This window comes from Wolffia australiana, chromosome 18 (genome assembly GCF_029677425.1).
Source record: "Wolffia australiana isolate 7733 chromosome 18, ASM2967742v1".
Lineage (NCBI taxonomy): Eukaryota > Viridiplantae > Streptophyta > Magnoliopsida > Alismatales > Araceae > Wolffia > Wolffia australiana.
The window spans coordinates 8,672,780-8,690,837 of record NC_135852.1 but is presented as its reverse complement, the minus strand read 5'-3'; the positions used below and the strand labels follow the sequence as shown (position 1 = coordinate 8,690,837).

The following is an 18,058-nucleotide window of genomic DNA, read 5'->3' as shown; positions in this document are numbered from 1 at the left end:
GCGGGATGGATAGGTAAACACAATTAAAGACATGATTCTTCGGGAGTAGTGTTTTTCAAATTAAGTTTTTATTTGAAATAATTAATACTTTTTTTCTTTTATTTTCTCCCTTATGGAACAATGTGTTTATATATTAAACCGATATCTGGATCTCGGATATCAATACCATATACGAATTTTTGGTACAAATTTTGGTATACAATATCCGGCACCAAAATCCACCACATCCTGACCTCGACAACATGAATCTCAATATCTGATACCAGACGGATACTAGATGTCCGATACATGGTATTTTAAATAGTCTTAGTTTCATCGGGATATCGGGTGGGCAAACACTCCCTATCATAAGGTTGGTGGACAAACGAGATGATAAAGTATGATATCCTTCATCAGTCATCTAGTTCACAAAGCATTATTCTCAATACCTTGATCTAACCCTGCTCAATCAGTCTACTTTCAATCAACCTGTCATCTAACCGGTCTACTTTTGGGCGTGGCCCTTCAGCCCTGTAACATCCATCCAGAACATTATCCGTCATTCATCTCATAAGCCTACACTTAACACGGAATGGAGCTCTAGATAAGAGAGAAATCCCAATAGAAGGAATATATTAGCTGTGCAGCTCTCATATATATATATATATATATATATATATATCTCATCTGTCTCATTCCTCATCTTCCTCTATCTTGTCCCTCTCTCTCTATCTATCAATCCCTCTTTTTGGAAGAGGGTTTTAGGGAGAATAGGGTAAGAAGTTAACCATACTCAGTCTATTCGTCATCCATCATCTGTCTTTGTCCAACCATACTCACTATATTCGTCATCTGTCGTCGGTCTTTGTCCAACCATACTCACTAAATTCATCATCCGTCATCTGTCTTTTTCCAACCATACTCATTCCATTCGTCATCCAACATCTATCTTTGTCCAACCATAGTCTGTCTGTTCGTCGCCCATCATCTGTCTTTGTCCAACCATACTCATTCTATTTGCATCCATCATCTGTCTTCGTCCAACCATCCTCATTCTATTCGTCACCCATCATCTTTCTTTCTCCAACCATCATCATTCTATTCGTCATCCATCATCTTTCTTTCTCCAACCATCATCATTCTATTCGTCATCCATCATCTTTCTTTCTCCAACCATCCTCATTTTATTCGTCATCAGTCTTTGTCCAACCACACTCATTATATCCGTCATCCGTCATCCATCTTTGTCCAACTATACTCGGTCTCTTCGTCATCCGTCATCCTTCATTGTCTATCCATCTAATCGTAAAAACGCGCATTAAATTAGCGGCGGCGGTTCCTTCAGGAGTGGGCAAGGAGAAAGAGAGAGAGATAATGGGCTAGTTTGAAGGCCCAATAACGAATCCGCAGCTTTCACGAGCAGAAAAGTAGTGCATTGCAGCGAGCCGTGGATAAGGCATTCGACGGTCAAGATCGATTGGCGATGGGGATCTGGACACCGGTGACGTACCGGTGACGGAATCCGCGTCTGTTTGACATCCGAGGGGTATAAATACGAGAGTTGCCTTGGAGAGGGGGGGAGAGAAGAGAGGAGATGGCCGCGGCAACGAACGTGATGCTGGCGATCCACGAGAAGAAGACGACGTCCGTCGATCTCTACCGGCCTCTCCGCCACTACATCGCCTGCCACTACTCAGAGCGGGAGGCGCAGAATCAAGAAGATGATCTTGAATCAGTGAGGAAGATGCGATCGGATCTGGAAAATCCTCAGTCTTCTGATTCCCTTCCCGAAGTTCGTCGCGATCTTCTTCAATCCTACTACCGTGCACTGACCGCCATGGAATCGAGATTCCCGATTTCAATCGACAAGGATCATATCAACACCGTCTCCTTTGTTTGGTACGACGCCTTCAAGACAAACAAGAAGGCGTCGCAGCAGAACATCCAATTGGAGAAGGCTGCTGTGATTTTTAACCTTGGCGCTGTTCACAGCCAGATCGCGCTTGCCGCTGATAGGACCAGTGCTGCTGGGCTTAAGGTGGCTTGCAATTCGTTCCAGGCTGCGGCTGGGGCCTTTGCGTTTCTTCGTGATAATGCGTTAATTAGGAGTGCTGTTGGGTCTTCTGCGACGGTGGATGTGTCTCCGGAGTGTGCTGCAATGCTCGAGCGTCTGATGCTCGCTCAAGCTCAAGAATGTTTCTTTGAGAAGGTTATTGGGGATGCAAAGCCCCCTGGTCTATGCTCCAAAATCGCCCGGCAGGTGAACATTTTCTTTATGACCTGTTTGTTATTCATTTTCGTGCTTGCATTCTTTCTAATTATCAAAGCTGGGGCTGTTACCTGCTTTCTCCTGAATGAATTTTCAAGACGGTAATTTTGATTTTGTTTTGCGTCAAGTTGCTTCTTTTTTAAGTATAATGAGATCCCTCTGGCACTGGAATATTATAAAATTTAACCTTCTTTTCCATTTTGTATGATTTACAACTTTTTAAGAGTGCATCCATCTTCTGAATCAAGGTTTAAACAACCACCTTGAAAGATCAACATTAGCCAATTATCGATTTTTTTCTAGTGAGGAAAGTAACTTCTGAATGAATCCACATTGCTGTAAATTCACGTCGATGATGGCTTTTCTGTCGTGCCCTTGTTAGATGTACAAAAACGCTCGAATGTAGTAAAAATATATTCTCGCGTTCTATCTCTACCCATATGTTTCCATATTTATGAAATAACTTAATTCCACACATTAGCAAGGCACTCATGGGGGTATTCAGTTGATATTATAGCATGCAATCTGATAAAATAAGAATGTTACACCTTTAAGAGATTCATTCTAGGTGGACCACCGGTTTCCGGGTGGTCTGCCCTACTTTTCTTTCAAAAGAAAAAAGAGATTCATTCCAACAATAGGATCTCAACCGTGGTTGACATTGACGGGTTTGTTTTCAACTAGAACTTTACTACGTTATGGCAGATGTCTATGGATGGTGTCAACTGTTTGTGATACCCCATCATCATCAACATCAAGAGTCAACAGTATCCTCATCAGCATCATCGTTGTAGTCATCGTCAACCACCCTAAATTTCATCGTGAAAGGGGTTGACCATGGCGGAGTGGACGTCCCCGAAGGGAGCAGTGTGGGCAGAGGAGTGGCGGAGTGGGCATCACCGGAGAGAACATGGCTCGATGGAGTGAGCGTTGTCGAGAGAGAGAGACTACCAAAAGGAAATAACAACTTAACAACTCATGTCCTGCCCTCCAACGAGGAGGGCCACGTATTTAAAGGGAAAGGCAAGACGGAAGGGAAAGACGATAATGCCCCTAGTGGGCTATCATGACGAAATTACCCCTAGATAGGTTGAGGATCCTAGCAAGGATCCTATCGTAGTCATTGTCAACCACCCTAAATTTCATCACCAAGATGACGTTGATGATGATTGGAGTTGACTCAGTTCCGAACCCTCCCAGGAAATATAAATATCACTCTATTATTTAGAACTTTCAAGTTTGATGGTATTTTTTATTCTTCAAGTTAAAATGCTTTCTCGTCCTTGCAGGTAAGTCTATATTATGAGGAAGCCTTCACAGCTCTGAGTGCCCCCCCGCTGAGTCAGCATTTTGACCGTACTTGGGTTTCCCATGTTCAACTAAAATCTGCGCAGTTCTATGCGGAGGCTTGTTACAGAGCCGGACTGGATTTGCATGAGAAAGAGGAGATCGCACAGGAAATTTTAAGGCTGAAAAGTGGGATAAGTGCACTCACAGATGCAAAAAAAGCATCTAAAGGTGTAGCCGCTCCTCTTCTTGATGCAGTCAACAAACTAGAGAGCAATTTAAACCGCAATCTGGAGACTGCAGTGAAGGAGAACGAGAGGGTGTATTTAATGCGTGTTCCTCCTCCTGGCTCCTTACAACCTCTGCCGAGCGCCTCTCTCGTCAAGCCCATAAATTTAGCAGACGCCCTCGATGCCGCCAAGGAGCGGTTATTTGTGACCCTAATACCCGACACAAGCGCAAAGGCTCTTTCTAAGTACACTGAGATGGTTGACAGCATTATTCGTAACCAAGTGGAGAAGTTGCAGCAAGGCAGTGAAATCACGAGGGTAAAGCTAAAGGAAATGGACTTGCCAGACTCTATTCTCGCGTTAGATGGGAATTTCTCTTTGCCAATCGATGTTAAGGAAGAGGTTGAGGCTGTGCAGGTTGTTGGTGGGCCCTCCGGGCTGGAAACTGAAATGCAGCAGCTCAAAGATTTGAAAAGAGTTAGCGAGGAGCTGTTGGTGCAGACAGAAGATATGCTCCGTAGAGAAGAGAGAGAGGATTCTCAGTTTAGAGTCCAGTTTGGAAGTCAGTGGACGAGACCTCAGTCTTCTACCCTCACAAAAAATTTGAACGACAGACTCAACAAATTTGCTGCGAACATTAAACAGGCCTCCGACAGTGATGCTCGAATTGAGCGTGCTATAAAGGATAATATGGCCTTTATGGCAATTCTCAGCTGCCGGCCAGTAAGTTCATTCTAACTAATTGAATGATTCCATTGATTTATGTGGGTATTTCATACAGATCTACAAATCTATAAATAACTAAAATGTGTCAAGTTTTTGAAATATTATTCTGGGATTTATCTGCAAAATTTTATCCTGCTGATTTAGATTAATGTGTCTTACAGATAGAATCTGCTCTTCCAAGTTTTTCAAGGCCTTTCATGTCTCTGGATGGAAATGAAGACGCTATTGTTGGAGCTCTTAAACAAAGCTTGGTGAGTATTTCCATAAACCAGCACGTACCGAAAAATATCTCCTTAGAACAAAAAATTATCTAAGAGTCCAGAACAGGGTAGTAATTATCTGGGTTAATAGTTGTTAAATATCTGAAAACGTTTAAACAACCTAACTGCTGTACTACATTGGAGAGGAGATAGAGTGCAGGAGAAAGAGTGAGAGAGAGACACGTAGGAGGGACCCCTCAGCCTTAGAGTCTGGCAGATGGATCGAAGGGAAAATCCAAACTCGATTAAGCAAGTGTGGGGAAAACTGAAAACCAAAATCATCGGCTATTCCTGATTGGTGTTTCTCTTTCCAGAGACAACTTGAGGCACTTGGCGCGCAGAGGGCCAGCCTTGAAGATATGCTCAAAGAGATGAAAAGAAAGGTTCGTCTTTATATAATCATTATTTTTAGTTTTTCCATCTTATACCCAATATTTTGTCTTATTATGTCATCTTCAGGACGATATACTGCCTAAACTGATGTCCAGTACGGGATCAAACGAGGATCTTTTCAAGAGGGAGATCGCCAAGTACGAGCCCATTTGCGAAGAAATCGCCCAAAACATCGAAGCCCAAGAGCAGCTGCTCTTTCAAATACAGGTGACAAGTCCTATCTTTTTGAGAAATAAAAAATATTATCTGTACATTTAGGCTCATTTTTCTTCTGGGACAGGCCCAAAATGACGAATTTGCAGCAGTTTTCAATCTCGAGGATTACAGAGGTGAAAACATTTACTTTCTCCCAGAAACCTAGAATTTTCTAACGCGCATTAATTTAATCAATTTACAGTCACCTACATTATTTAAATTTCATCTCAATATTTATTTCTTGAAACCTACTACAGAAATACACAGCTCTCAATATCTTTGCCCCTAGTCTTATTGGTTTAATGTAACAAATCTGAAAATTAATTTGATTTTTGTCTTGATTGATGAAAATGGGCACTATAGTTATTTAATACATCCTCTAAACTCACATGTTTTTTTCCTTTATTTTATTTTTCTTTTTGCTGCAGCCGCAAGGGAGAAGACATACAAGCAGCTGGCGGCAGCAGCAGCAAAATTCCGGGAGATCAAGGAGAACATTAATGAGGGGCTAAAGTTCTACATCACCCTGCAAGACGCGATCATGAACGTGAAGCAGCAGACCAACGACTTCGTAATGACGAGGGGCCTACAGTGTGCAGAGATGGTGGAGGCCATGCAGAAGAAAATGTCGTCTCTCAGCTTCTCAGAGGCCAGGCCCTCGGCCAGCTCAGGCTACGCGGCCACGGGAGCGCCACAAGGCCACCCATACTGCATGCCGCCGGAACCGCTGCAGGCGCCGCGGCCGGCTGCCTACGCGCCCCCATACCCACCACAGCAGCCACGGCCTGGCGGTTACGCACCGCCACCGTACCAGGCGGTGCCACCTGGCATGGAGTATGGCCAGCCGGCGTACCCGGGTTGGGCCGGACCATACTACAACGCCGCAGCAGCCCAGCAGCAGGCGGCCCCGCCACAGCAGCCGCGGCCGCCCTATAGCTACTCGCCAGGTGGCTACTACAGTAGACCCAGCCAATAAAACTCGAGTATCAGAGTTGATAGACGATGGGTTTGTATGTACAATTCTTTATGTGTAAATGTATAAGCCTGGACGGGTGTTTCGTGGGATTGGGTGTGCTTGTAAAATTTTTGAATCTGTGACGATAACGCAGTTTTGCTTTAATTGTTTCATGATCAAGTTTAAATCAGTAAAACTTGAATACTGATAAGAAGAAATCTGCATCTTGGTTGTTGATATAGTTAAATTCTTGAGTTTATTATTTTTTGATCTAATTTAACTCCCGAGTTTCACTGAATGAAGTAATCACAAGTACTAGAGTTAGTAGACGATGGGTTTGTATGTACAATTCTTTATGTGTAAATGTATAAGCCTGGACGGATGTTTCGTGGAATTGAGTGTGCTTGTAAACATTTTGAATCTGTGACGATAACGCAGTTTTGCTTTAATTGTTTTGTGATCAGAGTTGCATATCCGTTGCGTCGTATATATTTGATTTATTTATGGACCAAGTTTTATTTCAAGAAATTGAATGGTCCCCTTTTGAATGAACTTTGACCTTGGTCTACTCAATATGAACAATGGAATGTTAGTATCTTAACTTCATTTTTTACGGCCATAAGTTTTTTGGCAGAATGGCATGTCTAAAATTTGATTTTGGAGCTCAAGTTTTCAGGAACACATCTGTTTCTATCATTTGTCAAATAATGTTCATAAGATTTGATTTTGCCATTAATATGTCGGAGTCAATTATGATATGAATGATTCATTTTATATTTATGGAATTACCTAGTTTTTCCAATGAATAAATATAAGGATGGACTTAGTTTTTGAGATTTATATTTGATGAATTCATCCAAGTTTATGAATGAATCTTTTGATATTTTTGGAGATAATTTGAAAGAATATTCAGCTTATATTTTGAGTTCATGAGTGATATAAATTTCGTGCATGTCAAACTAAATTGCATGAAGTTGTAATGTACTTTGGATTTTGCAACTTATACATGAGATATCAAAAGTACTTTGGAAGAATCCTCACTATTTAAAGTGAAACTTAAATACGTAATTCTGTAATTTGACCTCAAATAAACAGAATTTTAATGACATATTTATATCAAACATTTGATCTTTTGGCAATGTCCTGGTCTGTCATTTAATAAAATTGATGTAAATGTTTGGAAAAAATGTTTGTAAATTTTTTCTTTCAGGTCAACATTTTTCTATCTTGGAGAAAATAATATCTTGGATAAAATTATTCGAATATTTTTATTAGGAAATGTTATTCAATATACTCTGAGTTTATGATATCACCATAGAAGATGGTATCGTTAATGAATGAAATATGCATTCATATGATCCAAAAATCTCTTTTATTAAAGAAACTACTTATAAATCATAATAACACTATTTCCCAAACTTTGAATTGCTGCATTTTTATGTTGATGAATATTTTTTGTTATTTAACATAAACATTTATAATATAACTATCCTGACTTGAAAATTAACCTCAACAGAAATGAAATCCAAGAAATAATAAAATTGGAGGATAAAAATGGGAAATATAGAATGAAGATAAAGCGAGAGTAAAAATTAATATAAATACATATTAATTAATTGATATTCCGTTGAATCCATCAAGAACTTAAAATAACATATTAGAGGTTAGCGAATGGAAATCAATAATAAAAATATAAGGTAAAAATAATTTTATTATTTTTGGCTTTTAAAACAGAGAGCATTTTTAATCAAAAAATTTGAGTCATATTCAGTTATGTAGATAAAGGAGAGAAACATGAGACATTGCTATTAAAATTGTTCACATAAAGAAGATACAAACGAATGGATTGGAAAGAGATGAAACAAATAGATTTAGATTAAACTTTATATGAATTAGTGAATTGGAACTGGTCTTAGAGAAATTGAATTGAAAGGGTTCCTAAAAACAGAAGTTCCTTTGATTTAAATTTTGACAACATGAGTTTTTTAATTTAAATTGAGATAGAGATTAACAGCCATACATATTAACTAATTCAAATTTAATTATTAACCAATTTTGGTCATAAATTTTTTTTTAAGGTATAAATTAAGATAAATAGTGATATTAATTTATATTCCGTCTGAATGATTGTTAGAATGATTTTATTATATGTGCAAAAAAATTGAAATGAGATAGAAAGTGAGCGATACTTGGTGAAATTTAACCAAATTAATCTGAAATATCATTATATGTTCAATTGATATTTGTGACACTGATTTGGATAAATATATACAAGGAACTTTTTTAATATCGATAGAATGACTAAGAGAATACTAACTAATAGTTTTTAAGAATTAAATTTTTCCGAATTTCATTATTTTTTTCATTATGTTATAAAATATTTGCAGGGTTTGAATTTCAAGGTATATTTTGAATGTATTATATCCTACAAACCCTTAGTGACAGAATTAATAAGGAAACTCAGTCCTACTTGTAGATGCGTTGACAATAAAATTCTTGAGGTTTATCTACTTGTTTTCCATTTTTTATTGATTTGTATGTGTAGTTCTATTATTAGTAGTAAGGCGGCCCTTGTGTCGCCATGTCTGTCATCCGGATTCCTTAAAATTTTTAAATTAGTACATGTGTATCTTCTCATTACTAATTATATGAAATTTTAAGGGGATGAGTTAGATAGCGTTTATCCCCCCCCATATTTTTCTAGAATCTTGTAAGCAACATATATTATTCTTAAGTAATAAAAATTTAGAATGCTTAACTCATCCAACATATATACAGGTTAAAATATCTTTTCTTGAATAAATAACAATAGAGTGAGAAAGTTCAATTTGGGTTTTGATACAAATTTATAGATACCACTTCACATTGATATAGACGTAAAGAGATTTTTATTTTTTTAGATTAAATAGATTATTTGAACAGGTTTATCAAGAGTTACTTCAAATATGTGAATAAAGGTCTCCAATATTAATATATAACCAATTTGACTTAAAAGTAGCTGAATCAGTTTTAAAGTGAATCTAGATAATGAATTCAAACTTAATTCATAAATATAGTTCTATTAATATTAATATAAATAATTTGAATTTGAAAATGAGGTTTACAGTTAAGGTTTCTATGATTTATTCGTGATCTGAAGGAGATGGAATGTGGATTTTTTATCGGAGTTAAATTTTTTGGCAGAGTACATTTGAAAAGCGACTTCAAGGGAATCTAAATTGAAAAAAAATCATTTGGAAAGGATTGTTCCAGACATGTCTCATTCATTCTTTTTAAAAAATAATTTATCTGGTTGTGGAAGACTATGTGAAAAAGGCTATGAAGTCAATTACATTTTTTAGAGCAATGTGACATGTGTCATTCGTGGGGATAAGAGCTTCATGCCCTAGACCATTTTTTGAGGAAATAGCTTGTGGAGAAAATTTCGGGAATATCTCAACATATATAAATACTTGAATCATTACTGCTCTACCTCATCCTATGTATAGTTTATATAGATAGGTTCTATATAATATTGACATATAAACATAAATTTAATTATCTAATTAACTCTTGGGTTTTAACCTATTTTGTATCATACAAAAATGCATGTCCCATTACATATTCCAAGATATTCCTTAGGCAATGAAAATAATCTTACTTGCAAAATGTTTCCATATGTCCTAATAAGAATATTCTATATATCATTTTCCATCATATGGCAGACTTATCATAATAAATATCATGCTAATTTTTAGTAGTTTCATGTAGTTTCGAGAAATTTTTTCCGGAAATGATCATATTTCATGTTATTCAAGCTTAAAGTGATCTATTGCCCTTTAATAATGAATTTACGATTTTTCCAGATTGATGTTATTTTAAAATAATTTTGTGAAATAGCTTTCATGTGCATACTTTAAGTCATAAAAAATTAGTTATATTTGTTTAAGTTTTTAGTGGTTAATTATCTTTAGAGTCATAATATGATTTTTCTAGATTTTTAATTATTTTTACGTAAAATCCGTAAAGAAAATAAGTTTATAAGTAAAAATATAACTTTTAATTTATTTAAACATCTTAAATGAAGTTTTCAATTCTTTCCGCTGCTAGAATTGTGTGCCACACTGGCAATCCGCCACATAAGTCGAAGGATAGCAAATTGGATGGCTCAGATTTCTCCAAATTCTGACAATAATATATAACAATCCAAGAATTTTGGGCTGAAATTTTGGGGGTGTTTCCATCTTTCCTTTCTCTATCCATCCATATAGGATCTATAAATAATACCCCTCTTCCTTGTAGAAAAGGCACCCTAAGATTTTGTTCCTAATTAGCATTTGCAGTGTGATGTGCTGATTCAAAATCTCGTTTTGGTCTGTTCTTGTATTCCAAGAGTGAAGGATTGAAGGAGTGGCATTCAGATTAAGACACATGATGGAAAAACATCACTCGGCCTGTTGGACACATGACAACGTGGTTTGTTCACATATTCATCCTTTTTCCTAGGTTATTGTCACCAATAGCCTATGTTTTCACCATCACAAATGCCATCTCCAACTCTGCCGCTTCATTGGTTTGCATCTGCCTCCATCTCTGTCGCACCCGTGATTGGAAAATCACCATCACGCACCCCTGTTCCCCTAATTGTCGACATGTATCTATTATCATCTATGTCACAATCATTGGCAGACTAGCAGCACTCCCAAAGTGTCAGCTAAGGTATTTAAATTAGGATTAATTTGTATATTTTCTACAGTAAAACTATATAAAAAATTCTCAAAATTATTCTAATTTTTTTTAATAAATTGGTTTGAATAGGATTGATATTTTTATACCTTCCTAGAAGTATTTTGAATTACTTTTCCCTAGTTTTATTTCATTTAATTATATTTAATTCATAAAATAAATATAAAAATTGAAAAAATTAATCTTCAAGTTAAAATTCAATTATTCAATACTTCCACTATAAGGATTCTACCTTTAGTTTCCCTCTGAAGGGAAATTTGTATAAGACAGAAGTCTTAAACAAGGATGTTGTAGTAGAAAAACTAATATGATGGTGATGTACACTAGGAGGGATTAACTAGTGATTTGGCATTTTATTTTTATACTCTATTTTTTTCCCTTGAATTTATACTATCATCCCTGTTCTCCTTGGACCACATAGTTTTTTACTCTTTTATGGAATATAATGCCCTTCTTTCAGCTTCTTGGGAATCCAGTATATTCAGTAAATATTTTACAATTGCTACCTGGAAGTATTTTCTATGAAACATAATCTGTTACATATGCCCTCTTATCTGAGAAATAATATTTGAAGTGTCTACTTTGTGAATTACATCCACCCTGGTTTCCTTGGTTTGACTTTCAAGATCCCCTCGCCATATTTCCTTCTTTGCTCGACAACATCTTTGCCGCCTATGAGTATGTCCTTTCTATTCCTTGACACACCCTTCTCCCCTTGAAAACTAATGAATTCCTTAACATTTTAATTTCCCCAAGTAAAAATTTAAATCTTTTCAATTCACTTCATGACCAATAATAAGAAACTACTCAACTTTTCATGAGTCAAACACAAGATTCAGTCTTCAAAAAAATGAAATTTAATTTTATTAAAACAAAATGGTTCTGTCATATAAATTTTTCTTTCCAAATATGATGAATTTATCACAAACTACTCCCTCACAAAGGTAAGCTAGAAAATATTCAACATATTTTCTTAAATATGATAAATAAAAAACCTTATATTAGAATTATAAATCAAATAAAATACTAATAAAGTTCTTTTTGATCTGGAGAAATAAATTAATTTAGATACAAAAGTTTGAACCTTACAAATAAAATGTAAGAATTTTTTTGGAGTTAGTTGGAAGATAAAACACATGTCAACCTTAAAAGAACGAATTAAAAGAATTTGATATTTTGCTTTAAGAATTCATGATCCGTAGGTATTTTTAAATTTAAAATGAGTTACCATTGAGTCGCATGAATAATAATCTTTCCATATTCTGAAATACAATTAATCAAACCTCCAAGAAGCCATCAATTTCTTTAAATAAAGTTGTCACTGAATCAGATCTATAAAATCAGGGAACTAAATATGAAAACACCAAATTTACATAAAATTTATATCAAGATCTAAAGATTTACACTTTTTATTTGTATGTTTTTTAATAAATTTAATAATGTAAAACTTATATTTTATAAGAGAAATTTATAAAAAAATTTGTAAGATTTACTGAATAAACTATGTAATGATTTTTTTGTCATAAAAAAGGCTTTACACTAATAATAGTATTATGGAATACAAGTGAACATTCTTACAAAAAATTTGTATAATGAAATTTTTTAATGGAGTAACAATCTTATTAATAATAGTCTTGATAAAGTAAGATTTTTTAACATTTAAATTAGAAATATTTTATCATAAAATACCTGATATAGTTAATTTAATGAATTTTTACGTAAATATTAACAGAAACAATTAGAAATTGAAGAAATGTAAAATACATATCTGTTAGGAAGATGGTTCATGAGAAAAAAATTAGATTATTGATGAAAAAATAATAAAAATCTTATAAAAAAATAAATTGATAATAAAAATGGGTCATAATAATGTATGAAATATCTTAGATTCACAGTAAACCGGAATTAAGTCTTTTTTAATTACAGGCATTGTTTACAAATCGTCCTGTTTTTTATTTTGCTAGATGTAAGAATGGAAGATGATTCTATTGATTGGAGGTCGCTCGAGCCCGCACTAATGGAAGAAAGTGTTTTAATCATCCTCTTGCTCTTCTTCTTTTTCCTCGTCATCTTACACTCATCTTTGCCTTTATTGTGTGAGGGCAGACTTGGACGACATCATTTCTCAGAGTTGGGTCCATGACGTCTCCGCCCCTTCTTTGACTGGTGTGTATATGGCCCTCTTAATCTTCTTTGTCTTATCATGATTTTCATCGCCATGGGCACCACTATAAGTCTCATCATCTTAAATGAGAAATATATATATATTGATATCATAAAATATAATTTCAAAAGAGACGTCTCAGCTTAATATATAATCAAATATTATGAATATAATAAAGTATAAACTTATTTCATGAACTAATCGCTCGTGTATTTATTTAAAAGCATAACTAATGATACGCAATAAATCATGGGTAGATTATCATTTTTTCAAATAAAATCAGACTCCAAGAATAACGCAATTTACTATCCTCTGAATTCAAAGTTATAGTTAAAACATTAAAATAACATCTACTTATAATGGTGATCTACCATGTATAACTGATAGTGAGTTTGATTCTGATTTTCTCTATACTTGGATGTTGACTTGCTAATTCAGGATTTAGGTATTTTCAATCGTTTATGTATTAAAAGAAACCAAATAAATACATACATTTAATGCATCCTTACATTCTTGAACTTACGATACTAAATTAAGATGTGATGTTCAAATAGAGTTTGTTGTTTTTTATTTTTTAAAATATATTTTAATCTTTTTTGGATACTTTTTTAGGGTAAATATATAGTTTAACTTTGGTATTGTGTAAAAGCATAAATGAAGAAAATCATGGTCTTTGATCAACACAAGCACCCAATCGATGTGATAAGTCAACAAGAAAAAGGAGGTTGATTGGGACCAAGCTCCACAAACAATACTGATTTGTGGGTGTAGCAAGTCAACCAAGAGATTTTTTAAGTAGAAACTTGAGAGTTGACATGGTACCTTCCATGATGAAAAGTTATTGTTCCAGCAAGTAAATCACACATTTCATGCCACGTTCATCGTTCAGTAATACAATATATTCATTATAGTGTATGTGTGATGATTATAGCCAAGTTCATGAATACGTGATTCAATTGTGTGAATTATAACATCATAATACAGAGATCACTAGTCTTTAAGCATGAGTTCTACATATTTCTATTTGAAGGATACTTGAGAAGGACTTCAAATATCAAGATAGAATAGAAATTTATAGTCCTACTCATATTCCATTATAATGGAGACACTTGGGACAGATAGTGGGTGATCTTTTTAGGAAAGAGTTCACCAAATTTTTCCATCTAAATTTTTTAGTGGTATTAACTATCAATCAAGTTGGTTCATATCATGGTTGTTTAAGTGGCCCTTCGACTTGAGACACCAAAGATGTCTTGTGGATGGAGGTTTGTACTTAGACTATGCCTTAGAAAATCCTAAAAACATGGAGTTCCAAACTATCTTTGCTCATGTGCAAAAAGAAGTTCACAAAGATAATTATGTGGTCACAAATGTTATAAGTGGAGACAACTCAAGGAAGGTGATGAAATGAAGTCCTTGGTCAAGGTAGAAGAATATCAGTACTATCCAAACTCAAGGAAGGTAGAAGAGCTCTCTAGCGATATCCAAACTTATCGGTACTAACTCAGATAACCGATTAACGTTTGAAAGTTGACCATACCCTAAGACACCCAATGAGTGTCAAGTAGATAAAATATATGTACAACATAATCAATAAAAAATGATCCATGAGTGCGTCGTTACACTCCTTTATATCTTCTAAAGCACAGGGTTTAGCTTGGCAACTCAAGGCCTTGAGACTCAATCTATCCATGGGGTTCAGTCATATGATGATATAGATAATTAACTTATATGATGATACATATAATTCATCTGAAAGGTCAATAATGGTTAGTGGGTCACAAGATTCGTTAACTAGACTAATACATGTACCGAAAGGGCAAAATGTAAATGGTCTTTTGGACGTAGAATATGGACTTTAAGTTTAGGGGGATTTATGAAAAATTTCTACTTCATACAAATGGGGGAAGGCCTTGAAAACAATTCCCCCAAGCCCAAATTGTGTAGTGTCCTACTCTTCTTCTCCATTTTCCCCTTTGCTAATATGCACTCCTAATGCAATTAGAACGGTATTATGATGACGATGGAGCATGCATGTGGCATATCAAGATGATGGTAGAGTTTCAGCGTACTTGGGATTGTTTAGATACATCTAAAGGTTGGACACATGAACAACTCAATCAGTTTTTCTCAAGTAATCAAGATATCATGGATCTGATCATTACACAAGTCATTTAATCATCATTTTCTATGTGTTAGAATGGTTTGGTCCATAGTCTTCTGCTGTGTGACTCAATATGGTTTTGATAATCTCAATTTAGGGTTGAAATTCGTCGTTGGTAATTGAGATTATTCAATAAAAATACATTTAACTGTACTTGAAAATACTTAGTTAGTGATGAGTACGGATCGTCTCCACAAGAATGATGATTAAGGAATTACTTTCTTAGACTAGTGATGATCAATGAGAGGATCGACAAAAACACGATTCAAGGATATGGCCTAGTGATATCGATTAAGAAGTACTTAATTTATATGTTAATTTAACTTAAATAAAAGATTAAGTGATTGTGACGGACACGATGATGAACGACAGTATGGACGAGGATAGTGGTTGGATGTGGAGTGGTACGATGGCAAGGATAGACAGACGAGAGAATGGGGACGTAAGTAAGTGAAGTGATAAATGAAACATTGATAAGAAACTATAACTATGATAACGATGATGTTGGGAGAGAAACAACGTAAGGCGAAGACACTTACCTTGGATCCTTACGTTCCACCAGGATCACGACGATTTGCGAGTGCCGATAAGCTCCCCCTCTTCTCTTATGTCTCTTCCCACACACCCAAGACACCAAGAACACTCTTGATGGATCTCAAAACTCACTATCTTTCAATCAGCCCACAAAAGTAGGAAGCAAGTTCAATATGATTTTTACAATGATCCAGGCCTCTATTTATAGATCAGAGGGTATGGATAGAAAGAGGAGGGGAAGATCAAAAGTTAGGGCCGTTGGAAGTTGAAGTAATCCTAGCCTTTAATTTCTTCTCTCTCCTTATCAATGTCATCGGTTTCGTGCAAGTTAAGAAGTCAAAGCACTTGGTATTCTGTGACTTTTCTTATTCTGTGGCTTTTCGTCTTCCGTGGCTTTTCATATTCCGTGGCTTTTTGTATTCTGTGGCTTTTCGTATTCCATGGCTTTTTGTATTCCGTGGCTTTTCGCATTCCGTGCCACATGTACATGATAAAAGACCAAAAAATAAAGAAAAAAAATCTCTTTCTCGACGCTGATGTGGCGGCGCATCGGCGCGTCACGTCACCCTATGCCATAAAAAAACCAAAATACTTAAAATTTCATATTAAATAAAATAAAATCCCAAAAAATATGTATAAATATATATTTTGACTCAAAAAATCATATCTTTCCAAAATTAATATCAAAAAATTCCATAAAAATCATATTCTGTCTCAAAATTACCAAAAATTATTTTAGAATATATTGTTAGAAAAATTGTAAAAAATACCGAAAATTCAGAATTTTTTTCTAAAAATAGATTTAATCTTTTTAAGCTTGATAACATGCAAAATTGAATAATTTAATGCATAAAGACACATAAATATAATAATATAAGGCTCTAGAAATGCATGTTATCAGGTTTCATCTCAATAAAGGGGATAGAACCAAACACTCCAATTATCCCAAAGTAGGGACCTTGGGCCCACCCCTACTTACCAAGTGATTATTGGATTCCATGACTTTAATGGACAATCCAATTCGGTTGTGTGTCCGTTCACTTAACCAAAATAGATATTAAAATCAAAAAACATAAATGATTATATCGCCTAACTAGGAAAAAAATCATCAATCACTCCGTTCGTCTAATGAGTTTTTCAGATCATTCATATGCACAACTAGTAGATGTATTGATGTTATCTTTAAAACACTAGATTTCCTCTTTGTTCCCTGACATTTAGCATCAATACATCTATGAGGATTTCCTCACCATTTAGTATTACCAAAAGCAAACTCATGTAGATCAAGAGAAGAAACATGGCTCGTAATAATGATTTGCATGGGTATCAAAAGATGGTTATCTACTCTATTTATAGTCCCCAAATTTTTTTCATGAAAGTCATTAGGAAAACATCATGTATGTTCCCACTCTTAGGAAATTTTCATAAAGTTTTTTATCTTAAAATATATCCACCAACATATAAAAATCTTAGGTGTGTAATCCTCTAGGACCATGAATTAGTGTAATTAATGACTTTAAGAGCCCAGTCAGTTTTTATTTGCCAACCAAAATGATTAAATATATCTATCTATATTACGTAATCAAATATTGATTACATCATATTGATTTGGTTATGTGATGGCCCCTAAGGGGCCAAGCTACATCTCATTCTCCAAAACATATAAGGGAGTATGTCAACTCTTTCATAGAATATTTACTGACATTACTTATCATATACATATGATATTTCATCTGCTTGATTCTCTAAGGATGCCCTAGGGAACAATAAATCATCAAATCCTAATCAATGATATAAGCTATTACTCATGCATTGTGAAATCATCCTAAACTCTTTTATAATATTCTATTTCTAGCACAAAACTTCATTATATTGTTTTCCATGAGATGTATCCTCATACATCAAGGGCAGATGGTCCAACCTTGACTACAAAAAACTTTATGAATATCTCCTTAATGGACTTGATACTAAATCTGACATAATACAATGTAAATAATATGATTAGGAATTTGGTGTTTAATGTCCAAAGACAACTTACACACGTGATATAAATAAATTTGGTTAATATAAGGTATATAATATACTTCATAGATTTTGTCTTGTCCAATTCATTGAACTCTTTCCTTAAAGAGTAGACATGATACGCCCTTAGTGTCTCTACACTTATGGATATGGGA

At 34.9% G+C, this 18,058-nt stretch overlaps 1 protein-coding gene across 1 annotated transcript; it reads left to right on the top strand.

The window, feature by feature from the left end:
* The first annotated feature begins 1,544 nt into the window (after nt 1-1,544).
* Nucleotides 1,545-6,459, top strand: LOC144714786 (Endosomal targeting BRO1-like domain-containing protein). The gene is made up of 7 exons (XM_078589570.1): nt 1,545-2,239; nt 3,538-4,488; nt 4,653-4,742; nt 5,066-5,134; nt 5,211-5,351; nt 5,425-5,473; nt 5,768-6,459. The coding sequence occupies exons 1-7, from the start codon at nt 1,574-1,576 to the stop codon at nt 6,313-6,315; spliced, it is 2,514 nt and encodes an 837-aa protein (XP_078445696.1). The 5' UTR covers nt 1,545-1,573; the 3' UTR covers nt 6,316-6,459.
* Nucleotides 6,460-18,058: the final 11,599 nt, after the last annotated feature.